The sequence below is a fragment of the Dunckerocampus dactyliophorus genome, chromosome 8 (assembly GCF_027744805.1).
Source record: "Dunckerocampus dactyliophorus isolate RoL2022-P2 chromosome 8, RoL_Ddac_1.1, whole genome shotgun sequence".
NCBI lineage: Eukaryota > Metazoa > Chordata > Actinopteri > Syngnathiformes > Syngnathidae > Dunckerocampus > Dunckerocampus dactyliophorus.
The window spans coordinates 3469194-3491762 of NC_072826.1; the positions used below are offsets into that span (position 1 = coordinate 3469194).

Sequence of the window (22569 nt, forward strand, 5' to 3'; positions counted from 1 at the left end):
AGTGCACTTCCCTTTAAATAGTCCCAGAATTTTGGATGATTTGCACTTTGCCATTTTATAGCATTGGCTATTTTATTTTCATATCACTTCCATTTAAAGTTATTTTGTGGTATTGTATGTATATGTCTCTCGCATTTAGTAATGTGTTGGCAAGAAGCCTGATTATCATTCAGTGGCACACCCAAATCCGACCTACTGTAATCTGATTTGATCTATCGATTCTAATAAAGTGACAAAAACAAATGAATGAAGAAGAGCAGTCACAAGTAATAGTAGATTCCTCCCTCCTATCTCTTTATCCCTCCTGTTAGCCTCTATTCAATGTAAATGGGTTGAAAACACATTGGCATTAACATTAACATTGGCTGAGCAGCTTGCTCCTTACCGCCATTGCAAGATTGGTTGTGTTGCTGCTGCAGAAAACAATTCGTAATGCATATGAATACATAGAAATGTTGAATGAAAGGGATAAATGAACTTTTAAGGTTACTTTTACCTTCACTGAAGACATGATTCTTGATGTGATTGAAAACAGGGAGGTGGCGGTGGTTGATCTTGGAGCGTCAACCACTGCCGTCATCACAGATGGGCGACATAATGTGGTTGCTATTTTGTTTAGCTAGCTAATAGGTTGTTAACAGTGTTTTGTAATAAAAAAGACATTAAGAACACAGTTGGACTCACGCAGTACGCTAACCGGAGAATGCATGCAAACCAAGGCAAAATTGCGATGTAAATTTTTGACGCTAACCGGGGCGGACACTAACCGAGGTTCCACTGTACTTTTTAATAAATGACAATTTTGTCAAAGACAGCGACATTTTTGTTTCCCTTTTTCATGCACTCCAAATCATTACTAAAGCTGAAAAAGGCGTTATATTATAACAGTTTATATTTATAATGAATAATAATCAATATAATAATGATTTTCCAAATGGAGGAAATAACAGCCTTTTTCCATTTATCGCCTGCGTCCAATTAACACGCTATGTTCTTTTCACTCCAGCTGTACAGTAATTACAGGTTTTACGAAGAGTGAAACTCCAGTCCTTTGGAGGGCATGAGCATTCCACGGTAGTTGATAAGTAGAAGGAGAAAACGATTAAAATGTCTGCTGTCTTCTAAGGATCTGAGCTTTTATTGACCCGAAACTCAATTTTGATGGGGAATCAAGTCACTGGTGAGTCAAGGTGAACTTTATTTTTTATTGACTTAAACCCCACATGGAAATGTTTTGGGGCTCTGAGTGCAGCAAAATGTGTCTCTTGAAGGCGAGCATCCTCTGCCGTCGGCCCCCAATCGCATTTGACAAACGGGAGAAAAAGTGAAGCAGAAAAACGTACAGACTGAGGATGCCAGAAAGAGACATCAGCCCTCTCGTCTATTTCCCCGCGTCAGCTAATTTAAGATTCCCATTCATTATTGATGAGCGAGAGCCATGAATTTATCTGCTTTTCATTCCTCCAGGGCAGCTTCTCTCAAACATGTTTGCTCTCTTTGACTGCCACCGCTCTCATTTCAGTCAAAGCTTCCTTTTTTTGTGATCTTATTTTATACCCACGCCCTCTCAAATCAACAGGAAAAAGAACAATTCAGAGAGAGGTCCCTTTCATTGTTCTCTATGGCGATGGCAGCACGGTGCCTGGGAGGGAGTGATGGATTTTCCTTTCATTCTCATCTCGTCAAGCTGGCTATCGCTACATGCTGCTATGACTACAGCCTCTTGCAACAAGACTGCAGCCCTTTCACGCCCCCGTACACAAACAGTCATCCATTCTTTTTTAATGGCTGCGTTTGTTTCGATCCGCAGTCGCGAGTGTGGTCAATTTGATAGTTTTATCTTGTTACAGGACATTACATTTTGAGACGTAAAATGAGTTAAACACATTTGCATTGCGCAGATGAATATGTTTCATGCAATATTCCAGGGTGATCCCGGAAAGCAACGACATGTCAGAGCAAAGCAGGCCAGTTATTCCTAAAGGTACCGTACATGGAAGCAGAAGAATACCAAGACTCACACGCGTTAGTTTTCCATTTAGTTGGGACAAGAGTCGCCGATCCAGGTTTTATGCTGCCAATTCTGATACCGATCATCAATGGGTGAGATCATCCGATACCGATCACATGGACTAACAATTATACAATTTTCAATTTATTTTTGTTGAGTGGTATTAAATTGTTTTTTCTCAAATTCCGTTTTATTTCTTACACTCATTTTATCACCATAGATTGTGTGTGTGCAGTTTTTGTGTCAGTGAATAAAATGAATTAAATAAATGTAAAAAATCACATCACATAAATCAACAAATAAGCACTGAACATGTAACTTAAAAATGTTACTTCCAAATGCCCGCAAGGCATGCTGGGTAGTCCAACTGCAACAACAATATAAACTATGAACAATAAAACATTGGCTATCAAGAATATGTTAACTCCTCCTTGTTTACTTCTCTGACGACCTTAACATATTTTGTAATCAAGCAAAAATGCGACAAACACGGCAAAATGTTGGGAAAAAGAGGACCACAAGCTACCCAGCATGCCTTGCGGCAGGGAATATATGTGTTTTTTTGGGTATGGGTATCGTGCATAGATATTTGTTTGTATGCCCAAATGGTGCAATAGGTCGGTTACTTTGTGCGTCGTGTGTGTTGTTTGGACAACTTTTTTGTACAAACTACAGATTGCATCATTTTGGCAACTCAAGCGTACCACAATAGCACCGCAAGTCACGTTGCCGGCTACAGTTTCCATGTTAATGGTTAAAAAAAGGAATTTAGAAATGCTCGGTGGGCCTGATTAAGACACTTGGCGGGCCTGATGTGACTCGCAGGCCGCAGTTTTCCGACTCCTGATTTATTGCAATACATCACTGGACAATTTTTCCTAGTATTTCAGAAACGCTTTGCTAACTTTTCAAACTTTTCATTGCTACAACATCTTCAACAGATGATCATATCCGTGCCTGTGGTCAAACAAGACGTAGTTGCAGTTGCAATTGCTTTAAGCTATTTTTTATGACACCCTTACTTTATTACCACTTTTAGACAGGATATGTGCCACTCTTATTTTGAAGGCCGGAAGTGTGATGTGTGTGGAAATGTGGTTTGACTGTTGCTAAGTGAGATAGCTATCTGAGTGCCTCGTGCAGCCGTGGCTGTCGTCCCTATTTCACGCACAACCTTCACGAAGTCAGCGGCCATCCTAAAATGACACCCATTCCATTAACAAGCACTCAAGCACAACTCATACCAGACTTGAAGTGTACCGGAATGTTGTGTTGGTTCCAAATTCTTCAGAGTTTCTTAGGTGGACTCGACACATACAGAATAACAATGTTATTACGTCAGCTGCTCTTTTCTTCCTCATCCACTTTGCTCTTGTTCATCACTCTTGTTCCAAAACCACAGGTTTTCTTTGTCTTTAGCCTGTCGGCCGATGTTACCTTTACCACTACCATCGATATTGATCCAAGACTGAATGAATAAAGAGGAAAAACACATACATGAACAAATAATAATGGAATCCTTGTGTGCCCTTGATGTTCATGTCTGCTTTAAACTCAAAATGGTGTAGCAGTAGCATTGGTGATCTCGAACCTCTTAGCACAGTGTTACATATTTTCTGATTGTGATCTCATGGAGTGTCCCCTATGTTTTTATCTGAATAGTTGGACAACTTGGATGAACAGGCTGCACAGATCAGAAGAGAACTGGATGGTCGTCTTCAGATGGCCGACCAGATTGCACGGGTGAGTTCCACGCTGCGGGGTGACTTTGCCTTTGTTATATAGCTACTATGCTGCTGGAAAGGTGCAACCGTCAATGTGTGAGCCTGCCGCCCACAGAAAGCAGCACGGTACACGTTTTGTAGAACTCCTTTGGCATTTCCGATCTCTTGATTCTCTCTGCAGGGAGGGAAGTTCCCCAAGTTTGTGTCGAAAGAGATGGAAGCCATGTACATTGAGGAGCTCAAGTCTTCAGTCAATCAGCTGATGGCCAATCTGGAGAGCATGCCCGTGTCCAAGGGGGGAGAGTTCAAGCTCCAGAAGCTGAAGCGAGGGCACAACACCTCCATCATCGACATGGGCCAGGAGGACGAAAACACGCTGTCCAAGTCTGATGTGGTCCTGTCGTTCACTTTGGAGGTATGATTGAGAACATCTTCCTACTGTTGCCCCCATGACACAATATTCTGTGGCTACTAGTTGTGGGACATTGAAAATGTTTGGCAATAATTGGCTGAAAAAGACTCAATCATTTTAATGTTTTGAAAACATTTCTCCAGCAAAATATTCAGACGTGGGCTTACTTATCTTGGCTGTGAGCGCTGTCATATGGTGGCGTTTGGGCTGGCTACACCGTTTGCTAATGTTAGCACCGTGCTCGCTGCGATGCGTTTTGCATTAAGGGGTTACCATCGGCATGAAGTGCTGTGGTGCTAAACATGTAAGTATTTGTTGCACTGTTTGCACACACCCATGCTCTTCTCCACAGTTCCATCGGACAATAAACTTTGTGACAATTGGTGCAAGAAGAGCACTGAGAAAAGTTCCTTGTTGCCCGGAGTGCTGAAAACAAACACCTTATCTATTGTGTGACGAATTAAAGCGTTAAAGTCGCAGTCCTTGTGGCGGCAGGTTAGCGTTACTGAAGTCATGTATTTCAGCCAATATCAATATTGATCTGCGTTTCTCCACTTTCATTTTGCGATGTCTAATTTCACTTCACTTTTCACTTGTATTTGAATTTCAAAGTAAAATCCACTTAATCGCTGTGGTTTTGTGCCGCCATATAGACATATGTTTCACAACTGGTCAATGGAAAGAATCTTGAGATAAGGGTGGTTATGAAAGATTTTATTCGAAAAGAGAGAGCAGCCACTGAAATGAGACACAGCTTTTATGTAAATTCCTCCATCCACCTATCCATTTGTTTTATTTTGTGCTGTTTATGCTCCCATTATGTACCTGACACCCAGCACGGACCAATCAATGAACAACAAGCAAGTTTGTAGTTTCTAAGAACTGCAGTAGCCTGAATGAGAAACCCTATAGTGACTCCTCGTCTGCTCCACACTAAGTTTAGAAACAGACAGCAGACTTCCTTGGACGGCTGAGCAGACGGCGTGTGAATAACAGGCCGACACTCAACATAAATCCCCCTTTACCTGCGCTTCAACGCGGGCTATGAGTCATCTTGTTATCAGCTTGTCTGAGACCAAGCTACCAAGAGCACAGCCATCACAGCTCCATCCTCATGATGCGGAGATATTTCCGCTCTTGAGTGCGAGATGATGACGTTTTTTTTCCTTTTCCTTCTGCAGCTCATCGGGCGTGTTGACGCTGCAAGAAATGAATGCTGCACAATTTTGAGGGCTGCACATGTGTTGATTGTGTGTGCGTGGGAGGGATGGTGGCAGCTCCATTGAGTCCAATTATTCTGTATGTTTACTGTCTAACGGCCTCTGTAGCCACCTCACTTTCCTTCCAGATCTACCGAGAATATATCTTAAACAAATTTACTTACAAACGTGTTGCGGTGTGCTGTGATCGTTCAGCACTTTTTGATCCTTGTGAACCACAGACTCTTTTATATTTGCACAGCACAAACAACAGTGAAACAGTGAAAAGAGCAGACATGAATGAGTAGTAGTTTCAGACGTTTGTGCAGCAAGTTAGCTTAGTCGCTTTGAAAAAGATGTTTTTCTTAATTTTTCTCCAGCTGCTGTGCCTCCCCTGGAGTCTCTTGCATCACACTTTGAAAACCCAAAGATTAAACGATCCTTATTTGAATCAGCACCATATTGTGCGCAGAAATAATTCACCATGTTACAAGTGAACGTTACAAAAATGTCCTACCGGTCAAATTGAATGCATTGTACCTTTGCCGTGCCCCACCCCTCTAGAAAGTTTAAGTAAAATGATTAGTATTTTAGTAGTTTTTAAAAGTTTGGGCTAAATATCAAACAAATAAAGAAATATAGAGCCTTACCCAGTATAGCACATACCTCCCCCAAGGCCAAAAAACCTCAAATCACATAGTTTCACCAACTTGCAGGCCTTTATATTATACACCCAACATCTGCAAACAACCCTTCATGGTTCACAATACCGCCAAGTCATTCTGCTACTATTTGCAGACACATCGTTCAGCTTGTTTTAAACATTCAGTGCATGTGGAACTGTTAATACATATAAATGTATATGAATATTATCATTCTCTTCATAAAATACAGAAAAAAATGACATATTTAACACATGGTGGCAAATAGTGATTAATCATGATTAATTCATTTCAAAACTGTGATTAATTTGCTGAAAATGTTTAATCATTTGACCGCCCTAATGATTCATTGAAAAATTAAGTAAAATGCAGCAATTAAAACCCGTTGATTTACCTAACAGCTTCATGTCGGCATTGCTCCACACTTTATTAGTTCAACACAAAAAAAAACAAATATTTTTTTTGCTTCCCTGGTTTCCACCTCTGTACAATTTCAAAGAGTTTTTGTTATCGCCATAAATAACAAACAAACTTCCTTGGCGGAGGTAAATATACTGTTTGGGGAGGGAAATAAGACAACGGAGAGACACGAAGATGACTTTACGAGTCCAGTAGGAGACGACACCCGGCTTTATGTCCTCTTTAGTTGGTGTATCTCTGTCCCAGATGATGCGTCACCGCCTCACTTTCTGCCTCTCAGTGCAATAACGTTCTCCTTTGTTCATGTTTCGACTTTATCTATAGTGTAATAGTCCGCGTAAACAAGCAAACACACACAAATGGTGGTGAAAATCTCAGAGGAGGAGGTCATAAATTCAGTAACACATTTATTCAGCTTTGAATATGTCGGACGGACAAATTGTTTAAACAAAGAGAATGCGTGAGGTGGTGTGATTTAAATTCTGTAAAATGTATTTGTCTCTGACCATCCATTTAAGAGATCCCTCTTGCTGTTTTTTTACATCACGTTCTCAGAGCTAATAAAGGCCAGCAGTATATTTGATGGACTAGATTACACTATGCCCAAAGGCTGTTAACTACACAAACAGATGGGTTTGTTCTCCTCATCATTTACACTGGTATTCAGTACCCTGGTACTCTAGTACAGTACATTCCACGTGTCGTGTGCATCTAGGCTCTTTAAAAGTGTATTTTACAAGCTTTTCATGAAATCCAAAATCTATCAGAACATAAAAATAACATATGTATTTAACCAGATTTCAGTTTCGTCACGTAATACGTCATGAAAACTGTCCAAGTAACCGTTACTTTACGGGTATGTTCCTTACTACACAGCCTCTGGTCACATGACAAAAATATCAGTGTGAACACTAAGCGAACCGCACCAAAGTATGCACTAAGTATCTTTTATAACATTTTTGGTTCGCGCCGTAGTACAACTGTTCGAGGTGGGTAGATTTATCCAAATATCGACAGTATTGCTAGCAGGCTAGTACTGCCATTGGGTTAATACTTGTGTGATGACATTGATATTTTTCCGTTCGCTTCTATGTTTCTTATCACAAATATGCGTGTGTTTTTTGTTGTTCGGATATTGTGCATGTCAGGTGTGGACTCGAGTGACAATTATGATGACTTTGGACTCGACTTGACAGTATCACCCAAGGCTTACAACTTGACTTGGACTTTGACATCAAGCACTTGGGACCTGACTTAGTTTTTTCTGATGACTTGAAAATACATTGCGATTTTCAGTGTGTGTTTTGAGTAAACTGTGTCTCCATCGAAAGCATTCAACTAATGTGATCGTTATTATGTCATTTGCTGCAAGACAACACATTTTTTGAATGCATCTATTAACGCCCAGTCAGGTTTAAGAACAGACAACAAATGTGTGGATTACATTTGTGTGCACTAAATCCTGAATGCTACGTCAGCACGCTTTTTCTGTGACTAAGTCTTGTCACACTGGTTTTATTGTTTTTAAAAAATACAACCATTCAAAATGCATTCATTGTATTTGTTCAAGTTAATCGATTGTTTCGTTGTTAAAATTGCATTTTATTTGGGAGACACTGAATAGTGCTTATGACTTTGGACTTGACCCAACCTGTTTTATCTTGACTTGAGATTTGACTTGGACTTGCACGTCTTTACTTGAGACCTGCGATTAAAGACTTGAGACTTACTTGAGACTTGTTCCTACCTCTGGTATATATTTATTATACATTGCTATATTATCTACAATCTCAAGGAAGAAATCATAGATCGGATACGTTGAGTAATTGTATTATTAGCTTGACATTGTTACATTGTCTTATGCTGTTGGATTTAAATATTGTTAAATTATTCACATTGATTGATACCAAAATTGGTCGTATCACTCACGTCTAGCAAGTGTGAACGCAGCCCTGCTGTCAGGTATGTGCTTGTTGGCCTTGTTGCTGTGTGGGGTGACATGCAGTGTGTACTTCCCAGGTGGTGATCACGGAGGTGCAGGGGCTGAAGTCTCTGGCTCCTAACAGGATTGTTTACTGCACCATGGAGGTGGAGGGCGGGGAGAAGCTCCAGACTGACCAAGCAGAAGCCTCCAAGCCAACGTAAGACAGACATGCATACTAACATGCATGCACACAAACTACATACTCTCATCTACACAACATACGGTGGGAAGCGCCACAATCTAATGACATGTGGTGTACATCTGCCCTGCGTCATAATCTATATATCTCCAGAGTGTCAAAGTCTCAGTAAATAACAGGAGGCTTTCGATAAGTTCCCATTAAAGAACCTTAATTTTAACACATTTCAGCACTAAAGTCATCCAGTAGCAACTACCACGAGGTGCAAAACCTGCACTTTTAAGATGATTTTATGAGAAAGTAAAGAAAATATATCGCCTGATAATAAAAAAGTTTTTTTCCCTGAGCTTGAGCTGGAGCATCCCAAGGTTTTACCTTTCTGGAGGAAGCGCTGCGCTGTCACATCCATTAATAAAGCTCAGGTTGAGTCTCAAGGACACCTTCACGCCGCACAATGGATCCGTGCAGAATCATTGCTGGCTTCTCGGCAACGACTCTGCTCAAGTGCACCTTCTTTGTCGACATGAAATAAGTAAAGGCGAGGCAAATGAGAAATGAAACATTCCGAGCGTGAAGACATTGTTAATTGTTGCATTGGACATGTAACCATGGTTACACGCCGAGCTCGAACCTTAGGCCGCACATTGTCAGCAGCAGCCGGGCAGCACTAGCCAATGAGCTAAAAGCTAAAAAAATCTGATTCCGATGACATGTACTGTTACACCCCTATCTGCAGCATGATTTACAGGCTGCTGGCAGGTGCTAAAATGGGCTCACATTTTCTCAAGGCTGTCTAAAAATAAACCTTAGTAGGAGAAAAAGTTGGTCACACCTGCCAGGCTTCAGTTTTAGTGCAAACAATGCAGGATGGAACCTACTTTGCAGAGATACATTTCACCTGAGAGGACAACTGCACTTTTTGCGGGCATGAACACGCCTTTCGCTTTTCTGTGCGTTCTAAAGATATTAAAACAGCTAAAAAGAGGCAGCTCATTAATGCACGTAATGGGACACACCTATTCATCCATTGTGAGCGAGGGTGTGGTGAAGCTAGCCGGCTAGTCGCTAATCAAGGTGTCACTACACCAGTCACGTGGTTCTTGGACGTAACAAGCTTAATAACAATAATAATAACAATGTCGCTGTAGCTTGATTATTATGCAGGTCACATTATGTTAATAGAGAGTTGTTGTTTTCTTTTTTTCAGAAGGCTTCATAGGCAGAATAGGTGCATGCCATTACGTGCATTCTTAGCTGCCTCTTTTTAGCTGTTTTTTATATATTTTAAACGCACAGAAAAGAGAAAGACGCATGTGTTCATGTCTCACACGCAACACAATTAAAATGAAGCTGCAAACTGCACCCAAGTTCTCGTCAAAAGTTAGCATTGCAGCTACAAACTGATGCTATGCAACCGCTCAGCGTTGATTCATGACTGTGCTATCGGGGTCATATTGTGATGCATTTAAACTGCAAAGGAGATTAGCTGACTGGAGCAAATCTGTGGCATCTTGCTCTTGTACAGCCACTAAGTCACTGTGTGTGACAAGGTGGATGTTGATTATGATCTTAAAAAAATCTTGCCAAGTTGATGTCTGGTGTATAAATAGCAGAATACATTTGGAGCAAGCATCAAGAAGATGGAGCATTAGTGTCAGTGTGTGTCTATAAACAACAAACTGTCTGATCTTTATTATGCAGCAGATTGATGGGATGGTGGCAGAGAAGAAACCAAACTTTTCCTTCATTTGATTGAAGCTGTCTTTTTAGTGACTTTTTGCAAAGACAAGGAGGCATTTTATTGATCGTGAACCATTCTTTATTTTTTTTCTTATTAGAAGTGAACTGCAGATTCACAATATATTTTTTTAAACCGATACTAATAACTTTCTGCTTTTCAGGACCGATACGATACTGGTAACGGATAACTTTGTATATCTACTTTTTAAACATTTCGATTTAAGTGTAGTTTGTGCACACCTGGAGGTAAGAAGGACTGGAACTAATTTTGATTTGACCAACTGTACCTGCTGATTTGTCCTAATCAAATATATCACAACTACCAGGAGAACCAGAGTATAGAGCGGAGGGAGCCACCTGGTGTGGCCCAGCAAAGTGCACTGTACTCGGGCACACGCTCCGAGCAGTCAGTGTGACGCCACGGAGGTCACTGGCAAACCAAACCTTTTGCACCTTTCAAACGACATGGCACAACATGCCCCAGGCGTGATCGTGATCTGGCGTTTCAGGTGGTTGATAAGCCTTTTTGTGTGCTCAATGGGGTTTTTTCCCCTCATTGCCTAACATTTGGTACAACTAGCACGCGAAATGCTTCTGAAACAGTGAATGTCTTTTTACAGGTGAGCTCAGGGAAAGTTACTACAGGCCGTTAACATCGCAGGCAGGAGAAAAACTGATCTCTGGATTTATGGTTATGCGAGTTATTTTTAATGCTATTGGATTTATGGGTATGATGTAATAATTCCCTCATATCGGCCCAAAACTTATCGTACACCCCTAAAGTGAACAAATAAATAAGATCTGCTTTTTCCTGTTCAATTGTACAAATGTAACCATTATGAATGTGATGTTTCTCAGTGTCACAAGTTCAGCACATCCGAAACAAATACAAACATTTCCATATTTCATTCAAACGTGAAATCGTCTCCCAGACTGGAGTCAATAATGTTGGAGATGACGTGACGGTGACAGTGTTGTGAGATCGCGCTGTCATGGAAACTGCCCTCCTGAGTTGTCTGTGTTGTGTCTTTCAGCTGGGGAACCCAGGGGGACTTCACCACCACACACCCCCTACCTGCTGTCAAGGTGAAACTGTTCACAGAGAGCACAGGCGTGTTGGCGCTGGAGGACAAAGAGCTGGGCAGGGTAACACTTGTCTTTGTCTTACCCGTGCACATCAGTCTCCACGGGGTTCTCACATAAATGCATCGACCTTAACTCTAATTCCAACAATGTGTCTTTTGTTACTCATTAACAGTCATCCATCCTAAACACCGGACCCAAAAAGCTTAGTGTGCACTGACACAACATTAGGTACACCTGCGCTAAAAGATCTTATACAGGAGCTGCATTCCAGATAATTCTCACTTTTGATGAAATACTTTCATTCATTATATTTATTTACAAAAATAGAAATGCAACACTTCATTTCACGGGCTGAACTCAAAGATCTACAAAGGTCTTTTCCTCTCAGATATAGTTCACAAATGTGTCCAAATCTGTGTTAGTGAGCACTTTTTTGCTGAGATAATCAGTGCTTATTAGAGGTGTCACAAGACACGAGGAAATACACAAGATTGGGTCTACGAGAACGAGACGAGGCAAGAATATATTGCAACGTATTCATTTAATTTCTACTACCTTACGCTCTTCTGCCCACTGTGTGTATGCTACCGGCCCCGCCTCCACCCACCGAGACAAAGAGCCTGCCCAGGTGGTGAACGCAATGCACAGTGTGAACTCTCTTTCTGTCTGTTCGGAGGCGGGAGACGAGAAAAACAGACACGCATGCACATAGCAATATATTGTGGATGGCAAAATTATGGAGTTCATTTTAATTTATTATGTGATTAATTCATTAAATTATTACAGTCTCAGGCCTAGTGCCCACGATCTTGCACGATCTTGTGACGCCCGTAATGCTTATTGTTCCTCTTATTATTGCACAGTTCCTGTGCAATAATCATGCTGCCTATTAAGCCTCTTGACAAGCCACACATGTGAGCTGAATGGATTATTAACCACATGTTTTTAGGATGACAGACATGCTCTAGTGGAGATTCAAACCCTCGATTTCCTGACTGCGAGGCATGTTAAAATATGAAATACTGTTTTCAGTGACGGAGAACTGATACATAACTGCAAACACACCAAAAAACAGATTTCTAGTGGACAAGCCTGTGCATTGTATCTAATTTCATTGCACAAGTTAGATTGTACATTTCATACATTCAACAGTGAATGGTTCATGTCCTTGCTGAGCTTACTGTACAGTTGATTGGCTTTTTGCTCAAGGGCCCCCCCTACAGTTGTGAAATGTAATGTACTTTCCAGTCAGTGAGATAAGTACAAAACAGCAGTGGTAAAAATGCTTGTGTTAACCTTCAAAAATAGTCAGATTAAAAAAAAGTCTAGTGGTGGTAATGTTTGGAAAAGCGCACATTAGAAGCGTCGGTATGGTACCGGCCAGTAAAGTAGGTTATCCAAGGTCGACATGGCAATGACAGGGATGCTGTTGTCCTTCTTGCAAGCCAATACACCATCCCAAGGACTTTAAGGCTGTTATTTTAAGGTACAATGAGTACGTATCGCTCCTATGGGTGGCATGGTGGTGATATACTGGCCGTAAGTAGAGGTGACCTTGGCTGTAACAAGGCCTTCTAATCTCCCACCGCAGCGCCACTGGCAGGAAGTCAGACTTCCTCAAAGCTCTTTAATGCACCAAAGAGCGATTAGACAGAGGCAGAGGAAAGAAAGCACTGGCCTGTTTCTCTCCCGCCAGTTCCTTTATTCCTCCACTTTCACAACAGACACCACATAAAACACTTCCTGGTCCTTTTTTAAATATATTTATTTAGATTCATATATTTTTTATATGCAGGTTGTCCTACACCCGACTCCCAACAGCCCCAAGCAGTCCGAGCTGCATAAGATGACCGTGACCAAGGCTTGCCCTGACCAAGACCTCAGGATCAAACTAGCCATTCGCATGGACAAACCCCAAAACATGAAACACTGCGGGTGAGTAAGCCGCTGGGTGCTCCCTGTGAGCTGTCGGCTGTCCATGCTTTCTCATGGAACGCTCAGCTCCTTGGCCTCGTTTCCAAGCACGTACCACGGAAAAATACTGGGAAGTACACAACACCCTCTGGTGGACACCAGGATGAACTTTTTGACAGCTGTTGTGCAACAAAGAAGCTTTTAATGAAGCCGATCTTGGTTAAATGTGTGGTGGATCTTTTGGCAGGTATCTGTGGGCTTTTGGGAAGAATGTCTGGAAGCGCTGGAAGAAGCGTTTCTTCGTCCTCGTGCAGGTGAGATGTTCTGCTTATTTTAGATTCTTAACCAGCACAACTCAAGGTGATAGCTCACGCTTTGTTCCATAGGTGAGTCAGTATACGTTCGCCATGTGCAGCTACAGAGAGAAGAAATCAGAACCACAAGAGCTTCTCCAACTGGACGGCTACACTGTGGATTACAGTGACCCGCAGCCCGGTGAGTCAACACTTGGGGTCAAGTCAAGTCAAGTCAAGTCAAGTTATGTCAATTTTGTTACTTAAAACCGGAGGTCTCCAACTTTCATCACTATTAGAGCTAAACTGTACTCCACTCAAACAGTGCAGTCGTTGTCTTTATGCTATTTAGTGGTAATTTGTCATTGCATACTGTAGAGGCATAGAAGGAAAACTGCACTTTTGGGGGGAATTTTGCCCATCATCCACAATCCTTATGTGAGACATGAAGCACGCGTTTCTCTTTTCTGTGGATTGTAAGGATATAAAAACAGATAAAAGAAAAAGCACAGCCAAGAATGCATATAAAGGGACGCACCTATTCTGCCAATAAATCCCTCTGAAAAAACCGCCAACAACGCTGCATTAACATAATGTGACCTGCATATTAACCAAGCTGCAGCACATTCTTATTATTATTGTTATTAACATTGTTACGTGAAAGAACTACTGTACTGGTGGAGTGACACCTCGCCACAGCACACCGGCTAGCTACAAGATTTGGTTTGGTTTGGTTTGGTTTGGTTTGGTATCAGTTTATTTGAACATGAAGGTTACAATGGAATACATCTCATGAATCATTTTTTCACAGTCGCTCACAATTCCTCAGGCCACTAGCGACAGGTAACGCTACAAGTTGGAGCTGCCGCCACATCCGCTGTGTTTTTGTTTTTGACGCCAGGTGTAGCGTTCCTTTCTATGCTGCTATGTGAAACCAGTGTGCCCAGGAAGGAAGTTCCTGGAATGCCTAAAATGACCAAAGTATGGCAAAATACTGTATTACATGTTTTCATGAATGTGCCTGTTACTACATAGTTACAGCATGGATATGAAATGCTAAAAGGTTTTTGGAGGTTTTTGGAGGTGTTTTAATAGCGGGTTTCTAGGCGGAATAGGTGTCATGTGCAAAAACTATTTGTAACTATATTATTTTTTATATAAAATAATGGCCCATGTTTCCTAAATGTATATGCATTCACATAAAATTTGATGTAGTTATTTATCAATTTTTTTTAAGTGTATTTTTTTTTGGCACCTGAACGTTTGCCTGTGTCCCGGTTCGGCCCGGAGGTTGGGGACCCGGGTCTATCAGACGTTTTAAATGCATGACATTTGTGCAGGTATTATGTTTTGTGATATACAGTATGGTATAACTACATGTTCATTCACCTGGAGATGTTTACAGGTGTACTTAGTATACAGAGCGACTAATTGCATCTTCTTTGTTTTTTTTCTCATCCAATTTTAAATACGTATTGATGTCATTATATACTGTATATATTTTTAAAATGAACTAAAACTGACGAAAACTAGACTAAAATGTTTTTAGTTTTTGTCGACTAAAACTTTTTTGGAGTTTTCAACGGCTCAATCTGAACTAAAGCGATCAATCACATACAGAAATGACTAAAATGTGACTAAAACAAGAAGCATTTTCATCCAAAAACTAAAAAGACCAAGACTAAAAATAAAAGGGCTGCCACAAACACACTGCTCATATGTAAAAGAAACCCAACTACACGAACAAGCGCTTGGTGACAGAACCCAGACTCTGTTGGGTTGAGGTGGAGAGACTGGAGAGCAGAGGGACTGAAGTTGGATAGAGAGTGAAAAAGCTTACAGCACCAGTAGGTACTGGTCAGCAAAGCGCTCCATATCTGAAAATGTCTGTTCTCTCAGGCTTGGACGGCGGCAGGGCTTTCTTCAACGCAGTGAAGGAGGGCGACACCGTCATCTTCGCCAGCGATGACGAGCAGGACCGCATCCTGTGGGTCCAGGCCATGTATCGCGCTACCGGCCAGTCCCACAAGCCCGTCCCACCCACTCAGGTCCAGAAACTCAACTCCAAAGGGGGTACCTCGGCCCAAATGGATGCTCCCATCTCTCAGTTCTGTAAGTAGGCCGGAGCACAGCACGCTGACATTAGACCCTAGGCAGTTTCCATCCACGACACCCTGACGGCTCATAAATGTCTCACACCATGCGCTCCACACTTGCGAACGTGCTGGTAAAACTAACACACAAGCACGCACGCACACACACACCTTGACATCTCAAGTATCGGACCACTCATTCACTTCAGCGACTCCCAAAGTGCAAAATCCCATACGCTATCCCATCAGTTCACAAGCAACAACCAACCAGGGAAAGATCTGAACATTCAAGCCTGCTGGGGTGGAATTCAAGCTGATGTCAGCGTGTGCTGCTCATGTTCCTAACCATAGGCCTGTTTTATTCGCTGAATGGTGGCCAGCCATGTTTTTAACCAGTATACTGCTGCAAGCCAACATGTCAGGTTGCAAAGTGAAGGTAAGACTGTCATGTGACATCTGTACCCAATTCTCTTCTCTTGTGCCCCCCCACCCCAAATCGCTCTATTTGAAATTAAAAGCAAATTTAAACTAATCTTCTCATCCTCAGTTGGCTCAGTGCATAACACCAATACGGAAATTTCGGACCCACTAATGTATTGGGAATACCACGTTATACTCCATTTTATTGGATCCTGCTATTCAGAATACGATATCGAAAAGACAAGAAAAAAGAAAAAACCTTTGGCATTCTTTAAACCCAACTCCCAGGCTACAAAATGAATTTATTTCTCATGTTAACCACATGAATTGACATGAATTGGCTCTCTTCTTCCTAAACCCTATCACATAAATTCTATGTTGTTTCTCCATTGGTTTCTTTGTCCAGTATGTGGTCGTTCTTGTGGTTAGTTGACTCCTCTGACGCCAGCTGTCGCCATTCAAAGCCTCGCCACAGCGGCACCGACCTCACCACCCCTGTCAAGCCCTTCCCTGAAACATTGTGGCACACCAACGCAAACATGTTTCACCCCCCGGTGGTCTTGAATGGCACTGGGATCATAACATAACGTCATCCTCCTGACTCCTCTGCAGCGCTAAACAAAAGTCCTGGGAAGGTTCTGATTGGATCTTTATTACAGTTTCCGTCTTATCGAATCCGCTGTTGTTTCGACAAACGCTTGCTAAAATTGTGGAAATGAACTGAAAAATTGACCACAGATATTGTTTTTTCCATTTTGTAAAGATGTTTTGATGACATTGTTACAGGTAATAGAGCTACCATCTTTGTGACTTGCAGCAACATCCACATGCTCCAAATACAAATATTATCCAAAATCAAAAACACACACACACACACACACCATAAAACACATGCAACGGGGAAATGCTGCAATCACATTAACGCTACAGAATCAAAAACAGTGACCTACAATGTGCCTGTTTTTGGCATTTGCAGCATTTTTCTTTGGCATTTGTTTTGGATCCTGCAGCGTTTATGTGATTGCAGTGCAATATTTTTAAATTTGCAGCATCTACCCCATTGTTTTATGGTGTTTGTGGGTTTTTGTTTTGGATCATTTCTGTGTTTGGAGTGTGTGGAGCGTTTGGACGTTGATGAGGCTTTGCCGCTGTTGGCCACCATATTTTAGGGCCCTACCACATCCGTTTTTTGTTTTTTTTTTTCCCAAATTCCGTTTTATTTTTTTCAGTTTTTTCTGTTTTCATTTTTTAAATTCCACCTATGCTCCGATGACCTGTAGAGTCATTTTTTATGTGTAAGAACTTAAAAAACGGTGATTGTGAAAGTTGAGGGCATTCAAATGCGTTGAAAGTGTTCAGTGTTCAGTGTAGCCATACCCCAAACAGTGTTGTGTTGTTGGATGCTGAGACAGTTGTTTCTTTTTAGCAAAGTACTACACCGCTACAGTAATGCGTTACTTATAGAAGTTAAACTTTACACAAATAGAAGGTATTCAAAATACGTTCTAGGATTTGATACTGTTAGGAATGGAATACTTTCCACTCTGTTTCAGACAAAGTACGGCAATGTGCTTATCTAACACAGAGTAGAAAATAGTCCATTCCTAACAACCCAGGAGAAGAAGTAGTTTGATGAACATGAACACCATGTTTCTTTACAAAGTTTCATTGCCATCTAATGGCCTGGCATGCACATTACAGTGTATTTTGTCGGCCGTTTTGACGTTTTCCCTTACAAACATTCCCTTAGACATCTTTGCAAAGCTTCATGTGTGATGCTTGTAATCACAGTCTGTCTGTTAACCTTTCCAGGACCTTCTTCTTGACAGTTTCATCAGGTATAAGTGTGTTTGCCACTTGGGCAGTACTTAACGTGTAGCTCTCCACTCCTTAAGTACTGACCATGAATCCACACAACAAACCACTACATTGGAGTGACGGGGATGGTAAACTCTTTCTTCCTCTATCTTTGTCTTCCTCGTTCTTTCTTCAATCCGCCTCGGCGTCTGCTGTCACACGTCCTCACATGTACTCACACGCCACGGGGTCTCGTGTCGGCATCGGTTGTTGTTTTTGTTGTTCTTGTTGTTGTTGTTATTTTCTTCTTCTCAGTTGTGTTTTCTTCTTCATGCTTTGCCTGTCTACCCTTCTTCAGTAATGCCGCCAAAGCTGCTCCGTCAGTCAGGGTCTCTCGTGATTGCTCTCCTCCAGCCTTGTTGCTAGTCTTTATGTTATTCTGGTTTGTCCCTTCTTACCCTGCTGTCTTCTAGCTGGACTCAAGGGTAAGTGCTTCCCTGTAGCCGGCACAGCTCAGATAATCCCCGACGATTATCTGACAAATGCAACGTTCTTTCTCTCTGCCTCTATTTCTCTCTCTTCTTCTTCCTCTTCCTTCTTCTTCTCCCTCTGCTCCTTCTTCACGTCTCGCTTCATGTCTTTAGATCTTAGTTGAAAACTTTTTTTTTTTTTTGACAACCTCCACTTGAGGATCAAATTAGACGCATCCATTCGTGCCAGTTTAGGATGCATGTCTTTATTCTCAGAACGTATTCTTATTATTTGGCTTAGTATTTGGTTAAAGTGGATATTAGAGTTGTTCCTGCATAATTGCCTTCTCTCTTTGCTCACATTGGTGACCTGATCCCTCAAGAGTAAAGCAATATGGAAGACAGATTGGGCTGAAATATTAAATATTCACATGCATTATTGATATGGTGTCATAAACAAACCTTTAATATTAGATCTATAGAACGTATGGAATTCATTTTATGTAAGGGTGCGAGTGGAGTAGGGGTGTAACGGTTCCATGGGTTGGTAATTGGGTTTTTCTGTATGGACATTTTTTTTATGACACAGAGGCATATCAAGTTCCCACACGGTTCACATTAAGCGAAGAGAGGAAGTGTAACTGCCTCTCGACATAGTCACACGGGTACTTGGTAAAAAAAATCCAGTGCAGCCCAGCCAGTCTGTGATAGAGCTTGAAAACCCTGGTCTGTCGTTCAACTCTCCTGTTTGGGAGCACTTGGCCTTCCCAGTGACATACGTAAAAACTAGGGCTGTCAATCGATTAAAATATTCAATCACAATTAATCACATTTTGTCCATAATTAATCACGGATAGAAAGAAGTTTATTTTTCTATAATAAGTGTACCTTTGGAAAAAATTGTTTTTAAGTTTTTCATGCACCTATCAACATGAGACTGGATAATATGTTTGCTTTATGTAGATTTTTATTTATTAAACACAACAAAATGTACCTGAATGTATAAAAAACAAACACGATGTACAAGAAGTAGACGTTGGTAAAGTAAACTGTCCATCACTCAAATATCATTCTCTTCAAGCAAATCATCTCACAAAATATCATTCTGACTAACATTACAAATAAAGGTTTGCAAAAACACCCAACAACTAAATGAAATGAAAACAGGGTGTTAGAAAAATAAATATTGATAAATTGCAAAAAATAAAGTGCTCAAGAACAGTCAGTAGTTTCTAGAAGTCGGACCGCACCCATAAAATGTCGTACAGTCGGGCTTTAGCTTGTACTCCCCCTTCCAAACACACGCTTTAACACACTTTTTTTAGTCTGGCCACTTCAGCGGTGTGGAGGTGTGACACCACGGGTCTTGCAAGTTTTATTTTGTTCTCTTTGACAAACACATCACTTCAAGCACTAAATGTAATTCATCGTTAATAAAAAATAATAATAACGCTAATAAATTCCCTCGCGAGTCTTTACTGCCATCTCATTGAGGTTTGTGTGTGCGTTAGCTCACTTCCGCCTTTGTGACGTTGATACAAGCTCCCAAATAGCTGTCCTCAGCTGTGCCTGCCGGCAGCTAGCAGCTCATAAAGCAAATTTTAGCTTGCAGTTCAAAGCAAAAAAAATCAGTCGAGAGATGGCTTGCATCTAAAGAAGACTTAGTTGGGACACTTGTATACCAAGGTACCACTGTATAAATGACAATAAAAACATAACTGCAGTGCTCCAGTACCTTCTCTCTGGCATTTGAGAGTGCGGGACAACTCAACTCACAGCGACAGTAGATACAAATACAAATAACTTTCCTTCTCCATTTCTGCTCAATATTTGTTCCCGCTTGTGGCTCCACGTCAACTGCCACGCTGGTGTGGTTCCTCAAACTACGGTGTGGGCCGAGGGTCAAACAGGACGTGTGCACGTTAATCGTAAAAAATAGTGCCGTTAAAGGAAATTTCCAACAGCCCTAGCAAAAACACAAAAACAAGTGGAGTTCAGTAGAAATAGGGAACGACAGTACCGAGTTTCCAAAAGTGTCCAATAAGGCAAGAAAAAGTTGCTAGATTTGCTGGTAGTGGTGTTTTTGAAGAACAGAATCGGGAATTGCTAAACTGGCAACACTATTCCGTCATGGTATGTCTTCATATTCTCTGTCAGACAAGGTGCGTTGGAGGTGTGTTAAGAGGCAGAGTTCCAATGACAGACAGTCCCATTATAATGTGTTTATGAGCGAAGTCGAACATATCCATTTGTGGCGTATGAATACCTACCTGGAAAGTTACCTGCTAGTAGTGGTGTCACAAGACACTCAGTTCAGGAGACGAGATGATACACGAGATCGGGTCTACGACACGAGACTAGATTTTGACATTACTTAAAAAAATATGAAAAATATAAATATATATAAATTATATATAAATTATATGACAATATATTGCAATCTAATCGTTTCATTTCTACTACGTTACACTCTTCTGCACTCTGTATGTATGCTAGCGGCCCCGCCTCCACGCACCGAGACAAAGAGACTGTATGACTAAAAGGGTTCACTCTGTTCATGCCATTGTTCATTGCCAAAAGTGAGGTGCGTACCCAACCCTGATTACGGCGTACCGTTACACCCCGAGAGTGGAGTCAATGTGCGGCTTACGCTGCTTTACTGCAGAGGGCTCAATTTGCTTGTTTCTTTTTTGCTTTGTCAAGAGTTGGCAAATATGTATGCGGAGTATTCTGAATGCCAAAGACAAGGAGTAGCTAATGCCGCCCCTTCTTACAATGAAATACTCCGGAACTCCCCCCTCCGCCCCCTTTCTCCCCCTCCTCCTGCAGTAGATGGGCCTGTAGGTGTGGAAGCAAGGCCGGTGGTCCACCTGCAGATTTTTTTGGACTGCCCGTTAATTTGCCTGTATAGGAGAACACTTGTGTCATGTGTCCATGAGTTTCTATCGAGACAAAAGGTTCCATTCATTACCCCCTCTCCCTTCCCCCATCTCCCAGAGAATGATACAGTTCTGCCTATGTCTACTGTACAGCTTCATGCTATCTACCCATGCACCAAACTGCTACCCTCTTAGAGTTCTTTGGTAGTGACTTGCCTGTTAGTTTGCTCTGTAGATGACCATGAACACACTGCAACACATTCAAGTATTGTCAACTTGCAAATGCGTAGAGAGAGAAAGAGAATTCCAAGAACAAAAAAAACGGGAATGCAATTAAACATGATCAAATCTGAAAGCGGGACTGCAGATGTGCATGATGTTTTTGTTTTTTTAAAAGCTCCATCAAAAGTCACACCGTTTTTTCTCCAAGCATGTGCTTCTATTCTTGCTGTTACGACTGTAACTTGTGCCCACTCACTCGTCGTGTCCTCACTGATTCTCAACAAAGGAGATACAGCCCAGACACCTCCTCGTCACACTTTCTCAACAGTCTGACACCTTACAATATTGCTTCTTGGTAGCTCTATCCTTATTGTCCCCCTCACCTTTCCTCAAAAACCCTGTCTTATTGTCCACGTCCTGGTTGTCTTTTCAAAACGTCTGTCATCTTCAGTCCATGCGTCCTCTCCTCTCACACTGGCATCTTTTGTCCTTCAACGCTCTTACGCCCTTGTCGCCTTTCAGCGGTTCCTCCTCAGATTTGGGGCTAACTGTAACCTTCTGTAGGTTCCCTGGTTTAGAGAGCATCTCTGAATGCCACATTGCACTCCCCCACACCCCTGCAGCCCTCCTGACCCACTGGTTGACAGATGTCACTTGTGCTCTGTCCAGGCCCTCCCCAGCCTAAAATCAGGCCGCTGCATTCCGCCACACTGCCCGTCCGCACCATCATCACCTTGTCTGAGTGTCACAAACATGACACCTGTCACTCACACAGAGGACATGACCGCATCACCTATCTACACTCACTGGCCACTTCATTAGGTATACCTGCACAGTCCAAACCAACATTCTGCCTTTACAACGACACCTACAATGACTCAGACTGCAGACCTTCTCCAAGGATCTAAATATACACATTCACACATTCACACTTCGTGCATGTGTCTGAATTTTGTCGTAAAGATCCTTGAATTATTTATTGAGGAAATAATCGATAGGTGGCGTTATTGTCATTGTACCAAGAACAGTACAACAAAATTGTCAACCCTCTGTTGGCATCAGTCACTACTGGTGTGTGATACCACTGATTCCAGTTCCGATCTG

General features: G+C 41.7%; 1 protein-coding gene across 10 annotated transcripts in view; it reads left to right on the top strand.

Moving 5' to 3' along the window:
* Positions 1 to 22569, top strand: part of cadpsb (Ca2+-dependent activator protein for secretion b) — a 92424-nt gene that overhangs the window by 30615 nt on the left and 39240 nt on the right. For 6 of the 10 annotated variants that reach the window (XM_054783783.1, XM_054783777.1, XM_054783786.1 and 3 more), the window contains exons 4-11: positions 3674 to 3754; positions 3917 to 4150; positions 8448 to 8569; positions 11326 to 11437; positions 13173 to 13312; positions 13539 to 13605; positions 13678 to 13786; positions 15484 to 15696. In XM_054783783.1, coding sequence (XP_054639758.1) covers positions 3674 to 3754; positions 3917 to 4150; positions 8448 to 8569; positions 11326 to 11437; positions 13173 to 13312; positions 13539 to 13605; positions 13678 to 13786; positions 15484 to 15696 — 1078 coding nt within the window. Of the gene's footprint in view, positions 1 to 3673; positions 3755 to 3916; positions 4151 to 8447; positions 8570 to 11325; positions 11438 to 13172; positions 13313 to 13538; positions 13606 to 13677; positions 13787 to 15483; positions 15697 to 18367; positions 18380 to 22569 lie in introns of all 10 variants that reach the window. The other 4 variants (XM_054783782.1, XM_054783776.1, XM_054783778.1 and 1 more) reach the window with 1 other exon arrangement.